At 41.0% G+C, this 21,906-nt stretch overlaps 1 protein-coding gene across 1 annotated transcript in view; it reads left to right on the top strand.

The window, feature by feature from the left end:
• Positions 1-1,533: 1,533 nt before the first annotated feature.
• epha6 (eph receptor A6) overlaps positions 1,534-21,906 on the top strand; it is a gene marked incomplete at both ends in the record, with an annotated part of 290,917 nt that continues 270,544 nt past the window's right edge. The window contains 2 exons of the mRNA XM_080019501.1: positions 1,534-1,537; positions 2,086-2,150. Coding sequence (XP_079875627.1) covers positions 1,534-1,537; positions 2,086-2,150 — 69 coding nt within the window. The remainder of the gene's footprint in view (positions 1,538-2,085; positions 2,151-21,906) is intronic.

Genomic DNA, 21,906 nt, shown 5'->3' with positions numbered 1-21,906 from the left:
CTTCCAAGCCTCTCCACTCTGGTTCTCCCATTGGCAAAAAAAATACACAACCGGTCCATGCCAGCTACCGTGAGCATAGCCACCAGGGGTGGCTCAATTTGGGCATGTCCTTTCAAGTCATGAAAAGAAAAACTTACATATCAATAAATAAACATTGCCCCTGTCTCTTATGCACTGAAAATAGACATTGTCCAATCACAGTGGCCTGCAACGGAAGAAAAAGTGTGATATAAATTTCTCTCATGCTTTTTATGTCTTTTTTAATCCCCAACTGGATAATATCACAGCATGAAAATTAACTGCTTTGAGCTACATTTGATTGCAATAACAGCACCAGATCCAAAGCACCAGTCTTTCATGTGCCTTTATTCCGGAAATATTTTCATTAATGGAGATTTGTGTTGGCATAATGAGGACCCCATGGAACCACTCTGTTCCAAGCCAGTCATTAGTGACTGACTGGCACTTACAACTCAGCTCTCTATCCAAGTAGGAAAACACACTAATCATTGTTAGAAGACAACAATCACAGTGTGTATGTGTGACTGTGTGTGTGTGTGAGACACAGATCGTAACATTTTTTGCACGGGGGGCTCAAGGACATCAAGCAGATAAGGTCTTTTTTGGGTTGGTGTTCATTATTGAATTAAGCAATAAAAACGTGCGTGTGCCGCAAGAGAGAACCTACCTCTGTGTATAAGCCCTCCGGGGTCCTGATGTTGCTGTTTAGTGCAATAGCTTTCGCTGGCCACCTTTGCAGAATTCTGATTGCATACGTTTCTGCCCTGCTATGGAAACCAGAGTGGAACAGCGCTTTCGTCCATACATTACATACCACGCATCATGTGTGATTCACACATTTGACAAGGTGACTGGCCAGTATGCGTGTCATATTTATGGATTATGACATGTTCTCCCTCGGCTTCTCTGGCGCTTAGACAAGTGTAAACAAATCTGTTTTTCCTCTATATAAGTTTAGTGCAAAGTTTGGTTCACAGTGAAGACAAATTGGCTTTTACCTTACTTTACTTTTACCTTTTCCAGGGTAAATCATATTTTTTTTAAATCCTCCTCCTCTTGGAGACACTCCTGAATTTTTAAGCCTTCCGGCTTTGAGGGAAAGACAGAGTGATTGTCAAGAATGCCGATGTTTAAGGGAGGGTGGAACATAATTTGTCTTATGGATCCAATGCAGAATCTCCAGGCAGACACTGTAATGACTGGAGCCCTGCAAAATTACAATAAGTTGTCCGCAAGACACTGAATCCTAAACTGCTCCATATGCAGTCCCAGAATTTTCCCCCCTTTTTCCGCAAGTTCTCTCTCGGGAGATTTAATTATCCATCTGTCTAACCTGCCCCGTTCTATTCGCCACATTTCTGTACTGAGGTTATGGTCACTGATTTGGTCAAACTTTGTTTCGGATGAATATAATGCTAATCTGGCTAGATTCACCTTTTAGGGCATTATCTTTCCTGTATTTCCTGTTTCCTGTCTGTGCGGGCTTGGGCACAGCTACATTACTCAGAATCAATGGGTACACAAAATATTCAAATGCAATCCCCATATTTGCACATACTGACCACACCTGTATAAATTCCAACTGTTTAACATAGCGTATGTGGATACCATGAATCACATTATCTTTTCATGAAACGAGTGGCATGGTAGAGACTTAAAGTACATTTTTTGGTCGAAGAGAGCCGTATTGTTGTGAGGGGGGACTGAATTGAGGCAATGTAAGGAAGGTGGCAATTATTCAGGTGGGTGGTTGCAGGGGTATTCGGCAGGGGTAAACACGCTGTTGACAGCAACCTCCCTGCAATCTGTCAGCGCTCCAAATTGTGCCATGAGTAGCAAACACATTATATTTATATGTATATGCTGCTCCCAACTGTGTTGTAGTCATAAATATTCATCAAGGGATAACCTATTTCTATTAATAAACCAAAAAAGAATCCCACAGTACAGGTTTAAACCATTATTAATATCGGGAGTGGTTGTTATTACATAATTATTAATAGCATGTTGTGTGTTGACAAATTGCCAACATTTTACTTGTTTTTTTTTTTTTCAATCTTCCAGTCGTGCTGTTGGATACCACCTCCGTGTTTGGAGAGCTGGGATGGAAGACTTATCCCGTCAATGGGGTAAGAAACAGTTCCCATTTTGTCCTCATTGTCTCTTCATCCACTTTGCCACATTGATGAAATCCATCGCATCGATGTGGCTGGCTGTTGATCTCCGACATTCTCTGACTCTCCGGAAATAGTTTGAGTGCTAACAGTAAATATTTGGTAATAAGCAATGATCCTTAAAGAGTTGTTGTTACCACCCCCGGTGACTTCTTCTGCTTACAGGGTAATACCAAACTTTTTCAAATTGCCCAAACTATAACCCCCGAGTTAAATCACCTGATTTCCCTTTTCTTATTGTTTTGAATTGGTTCTATGGACCACATAATAACTCTGGCTGTATAGTGTTGGCCATTTGAACCAGTCTTGGTTTACATCATTTGCGTTGCGTGCCTTCATTCTTGAAGCAAAAATACGATGGTGTAATCCCCCACAGTACACTCTGAGCAAGGGGAACCATTATATGCCATGCAATAACAAGTACTCACTTGTCCCCTTTTTACACCTTGAATTAAATCAACTCCAAAGATCAAGCGCGAACAGGAATCATTTATCCAATGTGATTTTTTGTGGTTGTTGTTTTTTTCCACAAAGCATGGCCGCATTACGTTTCAGCAATAACAAGATTTCAGACACTGGGGGAAACAAGAAGGTGAGATTCACCTTAGTGAGCATTTTTAGTCAAGACAGCTCTGCTTAACATGAGAAAAATCTATTTTGTTCTGGCTGGAGAAGCACCCCTTGGTCCCACAACTGTATCTCCAACTGCTGGAAAGTCTAAGGATTGAGCGAGCTAAGCGCTTACCGATCAGAAGGTGTTGTAAGATACAGATGCACTGACAAGAATATCTGACACCCATATAGATCAAATCTTTTTTTACTTTTATTCGAACGGCTGCGAATGATTGAAGAGGCCTGCGGTTAAGAGGAGCAGGCCGACCTCAGACCCCAACCTTTGGCTCAAAGCGATGTCCACACTGTGTCCCTTATCTTTTAACAAATTGAAAGTGTGTGTGAAAACATTATAGTTATTCAAGAGCATCCAGACTTTCAATTCCCTCTCTCTGAATTTCAAGATATATTTCCGCATTTTACAACTATTAAGAATAATGATATTTTATGTGTGATATATAATAGAATTTCTTTTTTTTTCTTGTTTAAAGAATGTTATTGTAATTTTGCTTGATTTTGCAATTTTTTTTTTCTAATGATACAATTTTTTTCTTTGAAAGACTTGTTTTTTTTAACAGTGAAGTGCAAATTCTGATCCTGTTGATAGTCCGCTGCCAGTGGAACACCCTCTATTTGCCTATTCTTTGACAACGTCTCCTCTTCTCCTTCTCTATTCTTTCTTTAATCCCTCTATCTCTCCTTGAGTGGCCCTTCATGGCTTGTATAAGTGTGCGGGGGGGCATAAAGGTGATTAGATCATGCAGGTCACCAAGACAGTTGCCCAGAGTGGAGAGAGAGACAGAGAGACAGCTTTATCATGGAGTTGGTTGCCCCCCTTCCTTCTCACACTCTCTGTCTCACACTCCCTCTATGTACCCCTCACTCCTTCGCTTTCATCGGATTGTGCCATTAATATAAACAAAGAGGAGGAGGCCGATTCATGAATACTTGGCTTTTTGTCTGAGTTCCTGCTCTGCTTGGGAAGAAAATAGACCTGTTTGGAATTGGCCCATGAGAGGAGTTGGCTGTAATGCCAGGAGAAGCGAGGTTGTGTTTTCTAATGAATCTGTTTGAGTCCGTCAATATGCTCCACAAAAAGTCTAACTAACACCTGCTGTGTTGATTCATGTTCCATCTTTCAGGAAGAGAGAGATAGCAAGAAGGAGAGGGAAGAAATGGAAAAGCAGAAAAGGTGCCGGTGGGGAGGGAGATGTGGGGGGGAGGTTATCTGCCATCTGTGTGCAGCCACAATAAGCTTCTCTAAGACTGGGCAGACTGAAGTTGCTGAAATGCTGAAATATGCATGACTATGAAATATGCCCTTTATTAATTAAATTACATTAAAAACGTCTTTGAGGGTTTAAGAATGCTCTAATATTTTATTTCGGCTTATTTGACGGCATGGCGGCAAGCGCATGCACAGGTGGTATGCCCAAGGACGATTGTCGCCCCTCGTAAAAGGAAGGCGGTTATTCTATTTGCGTCAAATGTCGGACATCCTAGACAACAAATAAGTGGACTCAGCCTGAGGGTGAAGGAAAAGGCTGTTATGTAAGCAGAGAGTCACCCTAACAACTCAGCACAGGCCACAATGTCTCAGGAAATGACTTAAACACCTCCCTGTGTGTGAGTGTGAGTGTGATTGTTTAGCTGTGGTAAAGTGGAAATCCATGAAATTGCCTGTGTGTGGCGGATTGCACTGCAAATCCCAGAATTCCATATGAAACTGCAACGTGTTTTCAATATCTGGGGTTACCCTTGTCTTGCTCCAAGATGGTCATTTTCTTTTCTCCAAAAGTGGGCCATTTTCTGATTGACCTTGATTTTTGCATTCTTGTCAGGAAAGGTGGACCCTGCCACAAACAATGGGGAGACCAGCAACTGCCTGAGGAAAATCTATTGAATGAGTAAAAAAGTACCTAATATCAGATATATTCAAAAATATATATTCCAATATTTCCAAAATATTCTTATGGATAACAAGTTTAAAACTGAATAAGATGACATGCTGTGTTGATTATTCCTCAAAAAGATGAAGATGTATATCTTCTTTGTGCGTGCAAGTGAATGAGCTATGTCTGCTGCTCCGTCCGCCACTCCCTGAGGTCCCGTGGACGGGTGGGAGGTATTTCGATACTTTCAAAATATTGCATATGGTGGCAGATATCACAATATTTGCTTAGCGGCACAAATATAGTGGCTGTCTCTCTGGTATTTGTATTACGTTGTAAACCACATAATTCCCATGTGTGTGATGGTAGTATCTCCTGCCAAACACCCTGCCCCACATTTTCCAAATGTTTACCATTATTTCCATCATTTTGGAAGCTGCAGTCATAATGGATATTAAAATTAAAAAGTCACGTTTTCAGGGACCTTCGTCACAGAAACACAGCCGACAGTGTAGAAAACACAAGTTTATTTTAGAGAGTGGGCAAGGTGGAACAAGCCCAGGAGCAGATGGACAGCATGTGATTTCAAGGGCCCCTCACCTGAGTGTGTATGGGGATGGGGGTTTTTTACCTGTTGCTCGGTAGACCAACCATTGAGCAACAGGTGTACAGCCACACTGATTCTGGGCCCCAATTACCTAGACCCAGGACAGGTGTTGCTGCCAAAACCACACCATCCCCATACCACATACCCCCGACACCAAACTGAGGCCAGGGAGAATCCCTGGCCGAAGCCTATCAGGCTCCGAGGCTTGGCAAGGCTTGGGAGAGGGCTGTTTGGAGTGGTGGCCTGGTTTGCTGCATGATCCCGGCGGTGGCTGCTTGGCAGAGCAGCTATCTGCTGGTGGTTGCTGCAACTGCTTCTCCCCCGGTCCTCCGCTGGACACCCCAGGTGCTGCTGCTGCCAGTTGGCAGAGGGCTGGTGCTGAGAGTCCCTGTTGAGGCGCTAGTGTGGCAAATCCGCCTGTCATACGCCACCCAAGTGGCGTTTTTTGGGACCTCCGGCACAGAGACACAGATGAAGGGGTAGAAATCACAAGTTTATTGTAGGGAGTGGGCAAGGTGCAACTGTCGTGACCTAAAATTCCAGACCTGGGCCAGTAAAATGTCTGGATCTCAGGACGACACTTCTATCTGTTCTGGCCTCAAAAATTTGGAAAAAAAACCACTGGAACCGAACAGAGTCTGATGCGAAAAGGGGTATTGTATATCAAGGGGTATTGTGAGAGTCAAGTACAGCAATAATCAGTGAGTAGGGCACCGGAGCCCGGCTGGAGGACACTATTTTTGGTCCACCTTATATGCCAAAGATGTTCCCTTCTCGTGGTTAATGCGCTAACCCTTTCTGTGCACTGAACCAATCAAACTCATGTTGGGATGTGTCCCAAGGAACCGGTCACAATCTTGTTACTAGGGAGTCTTCTAGGTTCCTGGAATACTTATGTCATGTTTCAACATGTCTGGGCATGTTCCTCTGTTTTACTGGTGTTTTGCCTGGGCATATTTTTGGCCATGTTTTTGTGCACGTTTCTGCAGGAGACTCAATTCTTCTTATCTTTAAGTGACTCCAGTATTTTTGGGATTTCTTAGCATATATTTTTTAAACGTGTTTTTGATACATACAACTTGAATATTTGTGGATTAGTACAACATATATTCAGGTTCCTTGTCATGTGGGGGTTAAAAATGAACCACAATAGAGCAAGCTCAGGAGCAGATGGACAGTATGTCATGACAAGGGCCCCTCTCCTGAAGGTTGGGGGATGTGGGGGTTTTACCTGTCGCTTGTTAGACCGACCAACGAGTAACGGGTGTACAGCCAGACTGATCCAATTACCTAGACCCAGGACAGGTGTGGCTGCTCAAACCACACCATCCCCACACCACACTTACATTTCAATTCATATGGCGTACATGTTTCTTTATCGGCAGAATTTTTAGCAGTCCACCAATTTACTAAATTGAGTGCACATGTTAAAATTAACATTTGAAAAAAGTTATATATATGCGTCCACATGTTTAGGCCAATTACAATATTAAAATTATGTTTTCCTCACACTTAACGTCTACAGTATGTTTCTAGATGGTTTTGTGTATATGTGATCTGGGGTGGTAATAGTAATCAGTTGCTGTGCTGTTATTTGACCCCTCACCACCATAACAACTATTCCAGTTTTTCCTTTCTGTCCATTAGCCCTGTCAGTACATTAAAGATGGAACCCACATTTTCTATCGGAGCCCAACAATTCAAGCATTTTGGGAGTAAACTGGGAGAAAGACACAACAGAGAATTATGTGCAAAAATGGGGTTGCACAATCATCGAATATTACTGTTTATTGTCACTGATGGAGTTGAGACATTTTCTTTAGTCGATACACATTTTTATAGCCTAATCATGTGATAAAACCTAGAAATTCACACAATATTAGATTCGAAATCTGTGAGGGAGTTTTATTTGAGTTTTGGTCTCCCATATATTTCCCATTTCCCAGTGCATTATTTAACATAGGATTTTGAATATAAAGAAGATATTGTGATATTTATGTATTGCTAGAATGTAAAATTGCCTGTGATTGATTATTGCAGTATTAAATTCTGCCATATTACCCAGCAATTCTTGTGAAGTAGTGTGGCAGGCAGTCACTCATCTGGCACAAACACATTCAAAAATTCCTTTCCTGCTTTAGAGCCCCTAAGAGTAGAGACAAGAGACACAATTTTTTTGTTGAATAGTATTTACACAAGTCAGAAAGCTTTTAACATGTCTTGGTCTAGGCTTGACCAAGGTCCCTGATCTTCTTTGTTTACTGGAGCTAGTTTTAGAATACTTGTTTCCTCTCATACTATTGCCATTGTTTCCATTCTCCAGGCAAAAAAGAATGAAAACAGATAAACAAGGCCCGTAATGATATGGGCCTATCAGTGGCAATATAAAACAAACACCTGTATTGTGCAGATCGGGGAGGAAGAAAGTCACTGGCTGAAATTGGATGGACTAGATGGACTAACCAACATAGGCCTACAATGAATGGACTAGATGGATGTGGCAGTGGGAAGTGGTTTTGGCGGCATCTGCAGGTAGGGAGTGCCAGCACTGGCATCCAAAAAGGGTCGCAGCTGCAGGGGATTGAGATTGTTAGCCTTTAAAAGTCTTTAAGTCTTTAAAAAATGCTGTGTTTTAACCTCTCTCTCTCCTGGCAACAAGGCTGGGCTCCATTCCTGTGTGGTGATGTAGCAGCACATGCGAGAGTACGAGAGAAGGTAGAAGAGAGAGGAGGAAAAAAATCTAAATTCATCGGTACCAGTTGAGGCCATATACTAAAAAAAACAGTAGTGGTAATCATTTTGTCTTGGGGACTTTTTGCCATAACCACACTTAAACAGTACCAGGAAATTCCTTAATTGAGCTACGTGTTCTTGTCAGGGATGAAACAGGGCAGATATCAAATTTGCTTTCATACACCATCTTGCTAGCTGCAGAATGACAGCTTTATGTAACATATTTACATGGCTAATTCAAAGGCCCGAGCTTACGGAACAGATTTAGACCATTAGTTTGAGGCCGATACAACCAGAGGTGAGGGAACCCACCTCTCAAGTTTTCCAATTTTGTAGTCCCAAACTTGATGACTTGTGACTTGCTTGACTATCATTAATAAAATAATAAATAATAAAGTCTGTTCAAGTCCAAAGTTATGTATACGGAACTCATAACTTTGGACTAGAACAGACTTCGAAATTTGAATTTGAATTATTAGCATTTTTCTTTTCAACTCCAGATTTATTTTTCTGTTAAACCTTGTTTTAATTCACTCACAGTGAGATTGTCAGAATTAACCTGACCAATGATGTAACTTATCTCAACATTTAGCAGAGGCTTGACTTGCTTCATTCCAAATACTGTAACTTGGGACTTAACATTTGAAGGTTATGACTTAAGACTTGCTTATGACTCCCAGATTGAAGTATTATTGGATTTCTGATGTTTGTTTCTGACAAAGTTTGATGTATTTAGTTTTGTATTTTTCAAGTTAATAGCATTGGATAATCATGTTTTTGATTGATTTCGGAATTTTCATGTATAATCTTTCATGATTTGGTAAGTGAAACATTTCTGTCTGGAACTACAACCATTTCTAACTGTATTTGATATATATACTATATAAGTCATAGCTTGCCATTAGAGACAATAGGACACATGTCATGACAGGGGCTCCTCTCTCCTGAGTGTGTGTGGGGATGGGGGTTTTACCTATTGCTTGTTAGACCAACAAACGAGCAACAGGTATTCAGCCACTCTGATCCTGGGTCCCCAATTACCTAGATCCAGGTCAGGTGTGGCTGCTCAAACCACACCATCCCCACACCACAATATATTTTTAAAGCTTGCTTTGTTACGAGTAGCGCTAGTTTTAATTCTAGTAGGGATTGATTCAGACCTCGGATAACACATTTTGGGAAACCAGTCTGCCATAGTTCTGTTGGTGTGATTATGTGAGGTTGATTGAATCAAGATTTTGGGGCTGTCTATAACGTCTTGTAATAGCTTTGTGTCTTCCGGGGCAATAGCGCTCTTCCATCAAACTCTTGACATATTAATTTGTCATTCTCTCTATGGGCAGATACAGAACCATGGGGAGGAGATATTGTATACACACACACTCATATAGATTTGTGTTCATGGTGAACAGAAATGGGTTTATTGTTGAACAGAAATACAGACACACACCAGCCTAAAGTGCACACAGAACTTTAAAAGTAGAAGGAAACAAAGGCATCCGTTTCTGTATTGCCGTGTTTTTATTAAGATCACCGTTTCACTTGAGAAATGTTATCCTAGAGTAAAATTTTCAGGAAAAGACTTGACATTTGGGTTGCACCGATACAATGTTACAATGTAGACACTGTTTTGAGCTGGTTCATTTGTAATTATTTTAGGAGACAGAAATATGGTGGACCAAAAGACTCTAAATGAAATTATTACATCAATAAATAATAAAATCAATCAATCATTAAATGTATAGTTTTTTTTCTAAACGATTATTATATATGCAATGTTTTGTGAAAGCCATTTTCACAAGAATACTGCTGAATTAAATTTATAATAAATCTCAATATTTGCAAATGCCTTTTTGCATAATTACAGGCTTAATTTCCCATCGACACTTCTGAAAGATTTTGGGCTGTGTAGTTGTTGTGGTTGCAGGATAGAGAGATGGACCAGGAGGCAGGTACAAAAAGAAACCAGCTCTGCTGGGCATTTATTTCAACAGAAAATAAACCTAAGTCTTTTTCAGACAAACTCAGAATTCTTCAATGTTACCATGTGCTGCTACACCACACAGCCACCGAATGGAAGCCCAGATATAGGCCCAATATAGCCACATATAGAACTACTCTTTATGGGCAATTTGCAATATTGTTTGTGCCTTTATAGACACATGTATTGTAATAGTAATGATAATTAACTATTGCAGCAACAGTGGTAAATATTGATAATATAAATGTACAGGTACTCCTCACTTAAGGACCTACCTAATGACCGTTCGGACTTACGACCAGCTCTCCCACCAGTCGATAGAGTACAATATTGCGGCGTGCGCTCTGCGTGTGCGCAGCGTCTTAGCGTCAAGCATCTCCGTCTCATCTCACATCAGCCTCTGTCTCGCTCCCGTAGTCTGTCAGTATTCACTACACTAGCGTTCCCAATCGCCACACCCCCATTCCGTGAAATAACACGGGTCCTCGCTTATCGACCAATCCGCTTAAAAACCTGGTCCTAGGAACGAAACTCTGTCGTTAAGTGAGGAGTACCTGTATATAGCATGTTAGTATAGGAAAATGTCCAGCACATTGTGTTGAATGGACTTGGAATGATGAACTGTACAAGCCACTAAATAAGTGGTTTGATCGTTTTGACTGTTGTGACCTTTCTGACTTCTGTACTTTTTACACAGTTTTTAAGAAAAGTGTAAGGAAAGAGAAGCTGTATTGTCCTAACTGTGGACAACCAGTCCTCAATAGCACAGGTCACACAATATGGCAATATGGCACTGTGTGTGTTTTTTCATCCATCTGATGATAAAATTGTCATAGGGTCTGTAATAAATCAACTCATCAATAGAAATCACAGAAAATGAATCGAATCTGTTCTCTCCTCAACACAGAATGCATTTAAGTGGTCATCAGATAAAAGAGTCAATGTGAGTCAAAATGAAAGCTTGTTCTTCATTTATAATGATATTGTTGATCTTTCTGAAAACAGGAATTTCTATATTTGTTCTAATAAAAGAAAACATACCAATTTTATACTCAGCTACATAATTCTTCAGCCAATTATTAGTTGACACATCAGAGTATGCATTCACATTAAACACTGCACTTAAAGTCTCACTACCCTTCAAGCTATAAATTCTTTCCTTCATCACTGGCCCAAACTCTAACCTTTCATAATTCAAATTCTTCCAGTGATATGCTAGCTGTCTCTGGTGTTGTTTTACAAATGTTTTTTGTGATATTTTTGAAATTCTTAACAGATATTGTAAAAAAAATGTATTTTTAAAATGTTTGGTCTCAAAACTTCATGCACCATACATGACCTATTTTACGAATACATCTTGGATAATGTATCATAAAATGCTTTGGAATACATCAGGAAACAAATATCTGAACAGTTTGTGGTGATCATTAATCAAATGCTTTAAATAATATGTCATTCCATAATAACAACTGGTAAAACCCTATATTCCCTATCTGGACCAAGAGGAGGAGCATTTTCCAACTTATTTATTTCATGTACATCACCAATTATAAGGGAGCATTTTGCACAATACACTGTAGCTGAATAGCATTCAATCGAAGATCTTTGCTACCCTTATCCATTTTCAATGCACTTGGTCTGTTTCTTCTCTCAATATAACTTATATTTGACAATATGTGACCCACCGCAGACTTGAGGTTAATTTGGTGACTTTTTTTTCCACATCAATTGGAAGTGAAGAATCAGAGCTTCAAAACGAGGTGTTACTTGTTCAAATCAAGCAAATGTTTTCAAAGCTATGACTTGTTAATGACAAGTGTGTGGCAAACTGTGATTCTGAGATAATCATCTTCAAAGTTTTCCCCCACACTTGGCTTTATTCAGCCAGCTCCCAGAATGCAAATGGTTGGAGCCGCCTGGCCACTTGACACCCTGCTGAATGGGGACTTGACACCCTGCTGAATGGGGCAATCTCTGCATTGTTCTTGTGTTTTGAGGGAATGTTGAACAGCGGCATCAACACACAACATCTTTTGTTTTTAAAAAGGCTTTTATTTAACAGTAAGAATATACATGTTTTATAATAGTGGAATTATTTAGGAGTTTAAAAGTGTGAACAACACAACAAAATGTAGAGTCTATCAATAATATGAGTCTCTGTACAGTATATCAGCCTTGGTGTGTAATTTAATATATTAATGTGCATATGCCAAATATCTTCAAAGTTGTAACAGTTATTATGATGGCTAACCCCAACCCTACCGCAGCTATACTCTGAGAGCCTGTTTGGGGCCTCTTTTCATTTTCTTTTCAACCCTGGCTGCATTTGCGGGTAAACTTCAGAATCTAGTGCATTACTACTTGTTCATAATTTGCATCACCAACCTCAACGGACTTCATCACGTCATCAGCTTCTTTGTTCGTAACAACAACGGAGGTGTCGTCGGTCTCCTCTGGTGGTTCTTGAAAATATTCCGCTTCATTTTTTCATTCAGGTAGAAATTCACTGTTTGAAATGTTCTCCAAGTCCAAGATAATGCCGGTATCAGTTTCAGCATCGCTGTCATTCTCTGCGTCGATGTCAGAGAACTGACTATCATTGCGGAAAATGAAGTCTTAATATGTGCTGCTTACACTGACTTGGATCCATCCCAGATTAAGGTCCGCGATATGATTTAGATCTTCCGCCACCCGCTTCTTGTAATCCATAACTACACGGAGACAAAAGTTTTCACAGACAAGTGAAACCGCATCCTCGGCTTGTTTACGGAAGTGACGCGGTGGGTCAGATATATCATAGTTGAAACTTTGGATGCTCTGAGACAATATTACCAAAAATAAATACTTCTTATTGACAAGGTACTGAAGGTATCTCAAGTTTGAATTTGTACTGCACTACACCTTGAAGCAAATCATGCATTCTGTCACCTGCATCGTTATCAGAGGTGTGTAAAAAATGCAATGTATTGTAATCCATATATAACATATATGGGTTACATAAAAAGAGAAGAAACAGTCTTTATTCGTCACGCAACACACCACACTACAACACACGCACATGCTTTGATGGTGGCCGCTGAAATGGATCCTCTGCTTTTGACCCATCCTGGCTTGTTCTTCCTCTGAGAGGTGAGGTGGAGGAAACCCCATATGAGCACGGGGAGAACATGCAAACTCCACACAGAAAGGCTCCTATTTGGGAGATAACCCGCCGGAGTACGGTGCCAAAAGCACCCCAGGCGGGAATCGAACCCAGGACCTTCTTGCTGTGAGGCAGCAGTGCAATGCACTGCGCCACCGTGCCACATATATATATAAATATTATGAAAAAGTTCAATATTTTTACATACAGTATATTATATAGATTCATTACACAGAGTGAAATATTTCGAGCCTTTATTTCTTGAAATTTTGATGATTGTGGCTATAGATAATGAAAACCCAAAATTCAGTGTCTCAGAAAATTTGAATATTACCTAAGATCAATTAAAAAAAAATATTTTTAACAGAAATGTCAGGCTTCTGAAAAGTATGTTAATTTCTATGCACTCAATACTTGGTTGGGCTTCCTTTTGCATTAATTACTGCATCAGTGTGGCGTGGCATGGAGGTGATCAGCCTGTGGCACTGCTCAGGTGTAATGGAAGCCCAGGTTGCCTTGATAGCAGCCTTCAGGTCATCTGCATTGCTGGGTCTGGTGTCTCTCATCTTACTCTTGACAATACCCCATAGATTCTGTATGGGGTTCAGATCAGGCGAGTTTGTTGGCCAATCAAGCACAGTAACACCATGGTCATTGAACCAGCTTTTGGTACCTTTGGCGGTGTGGGCAGGTGCCAAGTCCTGCTGGAAAATGAAATCAGCATCTCCATAAAGCTTGTCAGCAGAAGGGAGCATAAAGTGCTCTAAAATGTCCTGGTAGATGGCTGTGTTGACTGTGGACTTCAGAAAACACAGTGGACCAACACCAGCAGATGACATGGCAGCCCAAATCATCACTGACTGTGGAAACTTCACACTGGACTTCAAGCAATGTGGATTCTGTGCCTCTCCACTTTTCCTCCTGACTCCGGGACCTTGATTTCCAAATTACATGCAAAATTTACTTTGATCTAAAAAGAGGACTTTGGACCACTAAGCAACAGTCCAGTTTTTTTTCTTCACAGCCCAGGTAAGACGCTTCTGACATTGTCTCGGGTTCAGGAGTGGCTTGACACGAGGAATGCGACATTTGTAGCCCATGCCTAGGATTCGTCTGTGCGTAGTGGCTCTTGAGACGCTGACTCTAGCCTCACTCCACTCCTTGTGAAGCTCCCCCAAATTCTTGAATGGATTTCGCTTGACAATCCCCTCAAGGCTGCAGTGCTCCCTTTTGCTGGTACCCCTTTTCTACCACACTTTTTCCTTCCACTCAACTTTTTATGAATATGCTTGGATACAACACTCTGTGAACAACCAGCTTCTTTAGCAATGACCTTTTGTGGCTTACCCTCCTTGTGGAGAGTGTCAATGACTGTGTTCTGGACATCTGTCAAGTCAGCAGTCTTCCCCATGATTGTGTAGCCTACTGACCCAGACTGAGAGACGATTTAAAGGCTCAGGAAACCTTTGCAGGTGTTTTGGGTTAATTAGCTGATTTGGGTGTGACACCATGACTTTCCAATATTGTACTTTTTCACAATATTCAAATTTATTGAAACACTGAATTTGCGGTTTTCATTATCTATAGCCACATTCATCAAAATTTCAAGACATAAAGGCTTGAAATATTTCACTCCACGTGTAATGAATCTTTATAATATATGGGTTTCACTTTCTGAAATTAGTGTACCTGTATAAATATATAACCCACCCCATACTTTTGGATCATTTGGCGGCTTTTGACTTTTTTTTCCCACATAATTTGAAAATGGAGAATCAGATTCCAAAAAAGGTGTCACTTGTGCAAATCAAGCAAATATTTTTAAAGCTATGACTTGTTAATGACAAGGGTGTGGCAAACTGTGATTCTGAGATAATCACCTTGAAAGTTTTGCCGAGACTCATCTTCATTCAGCCAGCTCCCAGAATGCAAATGGGGTAGCCAAAGCCACTTGGCTACTTAAAATACTGCTAAATGGGCCAATCACTGCTTTGTTATTGTGTTTTGAGGGAACGTTGAACGTATTTTTGTTTTGAAAAAAGCTTTTATTTAACAGTAAGAATATACATGTTTTAAATTGCTTAAATTCACTTGGATCGATCGCACTGGTCACATTAAGGTCCGTGATATGATTTAGATCTTCCTCCACCCGCTTCTCGTAATCAATAAAAAATCAAATTTTCCTTCAAAAAAGGCTTTTTCAACTTATTTGGCTGCTCCTGGCGATTTTAGAAATGGTCGGATTAAGGTCTGGCCATTAAGACGGCCGCTTTTACTGTGGTGGGTCACAAATGTAGGATTTTCTTGTAGAGCTGCGCATGTCCCTTACATGTTCTGTATGGTTTCCCTTTGTGTGAAAAATCAAGCCAGGGTTATGAAGACAGTTGTAACTCTTCCTTAATGGTTTAACAAAATAACATGTTGCACTGAAATTTTTTATCGGGATGCATTTCCGCCCAAAAATTGCGATGTACAATATTATCGTCATTGTTGACAGGGGTGGGCAGTGACGGATATAGGGTTCCCGGATCGTGGAAAATGGATTGCATGTTGCGCATGGGCGTTCGCACAACGTTCGGCGGAAAGGATCTCACATTCACCACGCGAACAGTGACAGGCACAAAGCAAGTGCGAGTGAAGAAGTATATGCGTAGAATAAAAACAAAGGAATTTTACTCTTCTAGGATTCTCTGCTTGAGAAATAATTTGAGTATAAATACGAGGTGTGGCATGTGAGCGTGTGAACTGGTTGATATGCGCGAGTCTCACTGTCAATGCTTGAGGCTTGGCAGCTCGGTATAAAAATGATTAAAGAACATTTTTTTATAATATACATTTAGTAATGCAAGTAATAACCTGGAGCCGCAACCTAATCACCATCCATGCCACATGCCACCACGTCCAAATCCTCCATCTGCTTCCTCACTGTTGCACCGCTGCACGGATACGACCACATACTGTACATCCACTGTACACATAACAAGCCATAGCTTTAAAAATATTTGCTTGATTCACACAAGTGACACCTTGTTTTGAAGCTTTTATTGTCCAATTTCAAATGACATGATAAAAAGTGAAAAAAGTGAAATGACACCAAAAGTACCTCAAATCTGCGGTGGGTCACCTATTGACTTAGATTTACTTACAAATGAATGCTCCTAGTGACAGTCGGGGTGATGATCTGATCATGTCCAGTCAAAAGAACTGGCTTGTCTTAGCCTCATTTCCGGCAATCACTGGACAGTTGGACTTCTGGAAGTAACACTAGCTATCTTGTGAAATCAAGCGTAATGTAGTGTTGTTTACAGACTATGACATTTAACTCAGTGTATCAGCATCAACTCTTTTTGAGTAATAACTGTCTTATATTGAATTAGACTAAACAAGAGTTGAAATTACTATTTTAACTCTCAACTCTAATACTGAAAACCTAAGATTTTTCTGTGTACCTACCTACCTACTAAGCAAAAAAACAACCAACCAACCAACAGGAAATCATTGAGGAAATTTCTCTAATCTCTTCAGTCCAAGATTCCCTCAGATACTCAGATGGACCAGAATTGCCCTAATACAGGATAGAATTTCTCCTGAAAGTGAATGTTTTGTCTGGCATGTTTGAAAATGCACTTTGAAGGTTTGAAGTTTTATTTTATTAGGAAATTATAATGGAGAGAGAGCCTCCATGTATACTATGTCCATCTCCCTCTGGGTCTCTTCCTTTGCTGAAGTCTTTATATAACTTGCACGTGGACAACTGTATACATGGATGTGTCTCCCTATTACCGCTCTTTCCTTGTCTCTATTTTCCCCTGTCCTTTTCTCCCCCAATCCTCTATCTCGCTATACCTTGCCTCTCTATCCTAATTGAGCAAGCAGGCAGGTCATTCTGGAAGTGTCCGCACCCATTTCCAGTCAGGCTTATTTATTTGCCGTGGACTTGAATGAAATGGTTCATTGAAAGGAGGCTGTCCTTTTGTTACTCCACACACTGAGACATACAGACACCTGGAACGAAAAGACAGACCACTGACAGACAGGCCAGCACACAGACAGACAGATAGACAGACAGACAGATAGCCAGTGCAGCCCAAGGCGACACAGACCCAGGCAGACGGGGGCAGAAAAAGTCAGTGATGGGAGATAAGCTGCAAGCAATACACTTGTTTAATACCTATTCAGCTAACCTCCACCCAAACGAGTTTGAAGGGGGTGACATGTACAAACGTCAACCAGCAAAGCAACGTTTAGTCAGGGGAACTCTGCCGGCTTAGGTGTATACACCAAATGTCTTTCAAAAGATTTTTAAAAGACCGTATCACACCTTTCATGTTTCTTTTGTGCGACTGCTTGTTTATGTCTGTCAGCTTTGTATGAACACATTTGATTCATTGATTTATTGCAGTGAAATCATAGTGCCATGTATGTTCATCAATGAAAGCTTATGAATGAAAGATTACCCAGCGATTACTATGTGAATCTTCTTCTTTTCTCTCTGCCACTATCTTTGTCTCCATCTTTTCAGCGCATTTTCATTCCATTTATTTTTTAATTTTCCTAACTTTCCTCCCTCCCCCTTGCTTTCTCTCTCCACCATCTGTCCCCCATTTTCTGATAGCCTCTTCCTCCTCTCCCTTTCCTCCTTCTCTGCCTGGATTGCAGCAGACTGAAAGCAGCAAAGCTGTGCTTGTGTATTGAAAAGGAGAGAAAAATGTCTCCCAACACAGCAAAAGCCGCCATCTCGCGCATTTCTAAAATTGCCAGGAGCAGCCAAATAAGTTGAAAAAACATTTCTTCAAGGAAAATGAGATTTTTCCAGATTCCTGTTCCTTTGTGTTTTTTTTTTATCTCTCAATGTATTTTCAAAACCGAGTTTAATTTATAAATAGTAGAAATATATTAAACCGTGGAGTTAAATATACCCGTTAGAGTTAATGGGGAAACACAGTTCACTTACCGGGACGCTGAACAGCACTGAACGCCGATCGATGGTTTCCTTTAAAGCAAGCGTCCAGGTGAAGATCATTCCTCCATATTCCATGTGATGTGAAGTCACATTGTGAAACCGTTTTGATAGAATTCAACCTTTAAATTGTACTACTTTTACACACACGGAGCCATTGTTGTGAAACGGCGAAGAAGAACCGTTCGCATCACGCATCAACGTCACTTCTGTAAACAGATGGTTAAAGCGGGTGTTTCGGTCTCACTTCTCTGTGAAAACTTTCTTCTCCATATCGTTATAGGTGGCGAAAGCTCTGAATCATATTTCGGACCTTAATCTGAACAGTGTGATAGATCCAAGTCAGTCTTAGCAGCGTGTACTGGACTTCATTTTCCACGATGATAGTCAGTTCTCCCACAGCGGCATGGAGAGCGACAGCGCTGCTGAATCGGATATTACTCCAGACTTGGAGAACATTTCAATCAACGGATTTCAAACTAAATGTGACGATAAAACAAAATATTTTCAAGAACCACCGGAGGTGACCGACGATACGTCCGTTGTTGTTACAACTGAAGAAGTTGATGACGTGATGAAGTCCGTTGAGCTTGGTGACAGATTTTCAGATTTCTGATTTTCTGTGACTCATAATAATGATGCTCTACATTTTGTTGTGTTGTCTGTACTTTTAAACTCCAAAATAATTCCAATTTTATAAAACATGTATATCCTTACTGTTAAATAAAAGTTAACAAGAAATTAGTTGTGTGTTGTTGAGCGGTTTGTGATTGGCCCATTTAGCATTATGTTAAGTAGCCATGAGGAGTATGTCCGCCAACACTATTTGCATTCTGGGAGCTGGCTGAATAAACCTGGTGTGGGGAAAACTTTGGAGGTGATTATCGCAGAAATAGCTTTGCTACAACCTTGTCATTAGCAAGTCATAGCTTTAAAAATATTTGCTTGATTTGCACAGGTGACACCTTGTTTGGAAGCTCTGATTCTCCACTTTCAAATGATTTGAAAAAAAAAACTAACTCAAAAGCTGCCAAATGCCCATTAAGTATGCGGTGGGTCACAAATGAATAAAGAAAGAGAAACCCTGTGACCCTAAGGCTCATTGTGCAGTCCAAAATATCAGAGTTTCTTTATCAGTGAATACAGTATCAGTGTTTGAGGGGGGCTGAAAATAGCCCCACCCAATCCCTTGTTCGACACCTTTTTGTCATGTTGCAATGTATTGCACCAAATCACTTGACTTTGAATTTTTTTTTGCTTCTTTATGTGTGTGTGTGTGTGTGTGTATGTAGCACTTTAACACTGTAACGCTGTAACGTTGTGTGTGTCTACGTGTGCACGCACGCATGTGTGCGTGTTTTTGCTCTCTCGCCAGCTTGTGTTTGCCTTAACACAGCGTCTTCTACCTCAGTGACCCGGTGTTATCTGTGTTAGGGGCACCCTCTAGCTTTAGCCACAGGCAACATCTTTGTGTTTACTCCTGTGTGTGCAGGTGTGTGTGTGTGTGTGTGTGTTTGTGTGTGTGTGTGTGTGTGTGCGCGCATATTTCAGTCTGCACATAGCTGCATAGATGTGTGCGCTGGCGCTTGTGTTAAAGATTGTGTGTGTGTGTGTGTGTGTGAGAGAGAGAGAGAGAGAGAGAGAGAGTGTGTGTTCCAGTCTCTGCACAGTGTACCACACAGCCGCCACTGTGATCCCACATCAGTCAGATGCTGCTGAACTTTGCATTGGTATTCCAGACTGCCTGCCTGTCTGCCTCGCCTGCAAAAATAGATATGTAAAACGACAACTTCTTACCCCTAAATATACCCCACTCCCTTCCCCCAACCATGAATAGTTTGACTGGGGGAGAGGGTAAAAAAAAAAGGTGAGGTTTCTTCTCTGTGTCAAGTCAGGCTAGAAAAGAGGCAGTGATGGGTGAGAGGTGGTGGATAAAGGATGATGGTGGGCACCAGGTCTGAGAGAATGAGACGAGGATAGAGGAAGAAGAAACAGTCTTTATTCATCATGCAACACACCAGTGGCACAGCCAGGAGCAGTGGGCGGCATACGTGGACGCGCCCGGGGACCAGGTGATAAATGTCCATTGCTGGTCAGACAATGATGGGTGCATGTTTTTGGTGGGGGTCCTTACTGACGTGAGGTGGAGGAAACCCCATGTGAGCACGGGGAGAACATGCAAACTCCACACAGAAAGGCTCCTACTTGGGAGATAACCCGCCGGAGCACGGTGCCAACAGCGCCCCAGGCGGGAATCGAACCCAGGACCTTCTTGCTGTGAGGCAGCAGTGCAATGCACTGCGCCACCGTGCCACAAGGAAGCAGAGGAAGGGTCTTTGCACCCTGTTGTCTCGAGACCAAAGATAAAAACTATAAACAGTCTTTCACAAAAGTATTGTGATGTCCTCTTTTATACGTTTTATAATGGCCATTGTTGACAGAACATTTTCTGCGATACTGTGCACACAGTTATTTCTTTGAGAATCTCCAAAATGTCTACATAAGACATTAGGGAAGGGGTTACGGGAAGTCGTTGATTTTTTTATGTGAAATGTGGGCTCTTTGAGACTGTACTGCAATTGAGGGATAGAAGTCACACTGTTCCTCAACATGAGGCCAGCACCCTAATGCTGAAATTGCCCAGGCACCCAGGAGATTATGTGTGCATCATCAGATACATGGAATTCTCTGGCAGCCACACAAGGTAAAAATACACTTTTATTTTGTTTCTTTAAGTTGCATTTTATCCATAATAAAATTGATTGACTTAATTCACCTTGGTGGAAATGCGCCACCTCCGAAATGCAGTTGTTGGAATTCCTCTCCCCCCTCCTCACCTGACCATATGGGACCCACCGCGTACTTTAGGGTCATTTGGCGGTTTTCGAGATTTTTCACACCATTTGAAAGTGGAGAATCAGAGCTTCTAAACAAGGTGTCACTTGTGCAAATCAAGCAAATATTTTTAAAGCTATGACTTGTTAATGACAAGGGTGTGGCAAACTGTGTTTCTGAGATAATCACCTCCAAAGTTTTACCCACACCAGGTTCATTCAGCCAGCTCCCAGAATGCAAATGGGGTTGGCGGACAAACAAAGCCTCATAGCTTCTTAACAGACTGCTGAATGGGCCAATTACGAACAGCTCAACAACACAACAAATTTTGCTTTTTAAAAAAAAGCTTTTATTTAACAGTAAGAATATATATATGTTTTATGAAAGTGGAATTATTTTGGAGTTTAAAAGTACGGCCAACACAACAAAATGTAAAGTCTATCAATATTATCAGTCTCACAAAATCTGATATCTGAAAATCTGTCACCAACCTCAACGGACTTCATCACATCATCAACTTCTTCAGTTGTAACAACAATAGACGTATCGTCGGTCTCCTCTGATGGTTCCTGAAAATGTTCCATTTCATCGTCACATACAGTTTGAAATCCGCTGTTTGTCCAGTACACACTGCTAACACTGACTTGGATCTATCGCACTGGTCAGATTAAGGTCCGAAATATGATTCAGAGTGTTCGCCACCCACTTTGCGTAGTCCATAACGATACGGAGAAGAAAGTTTTCACAGACAAGTGAGACTGAAACACCCCCGTGCTGCGCTTTAACTGTCTGTGTACGGAAGTGACGTAGATGCATGACGCAAAGGATTTTTCTTCTTTGCGGTTTCAGTGTGTGTAAAAGTAGTACAATTTAGAGGTCGAATTCTATCAAAACGGTTTTACATTGTGACTTCAAATCACATGGAATATGGATGAATGATCTTCACCTG

The sequence above is a fragment of the Zeus faber genome (genome assembly GCF_960531495.2).
Source record: "Zeus faber genome assembly, chromosome: 18".
Lineage (NCBI taxonomy): Eukaryota > Metazoa > Chordata > Actinopteri > Zeiformes > Zeidae > Zeus > Zeus faber.
Note: the sequence above shows the minus strand (reverse complement) of the source record. Positions and strands in the feature narration are given on the sequence as shown.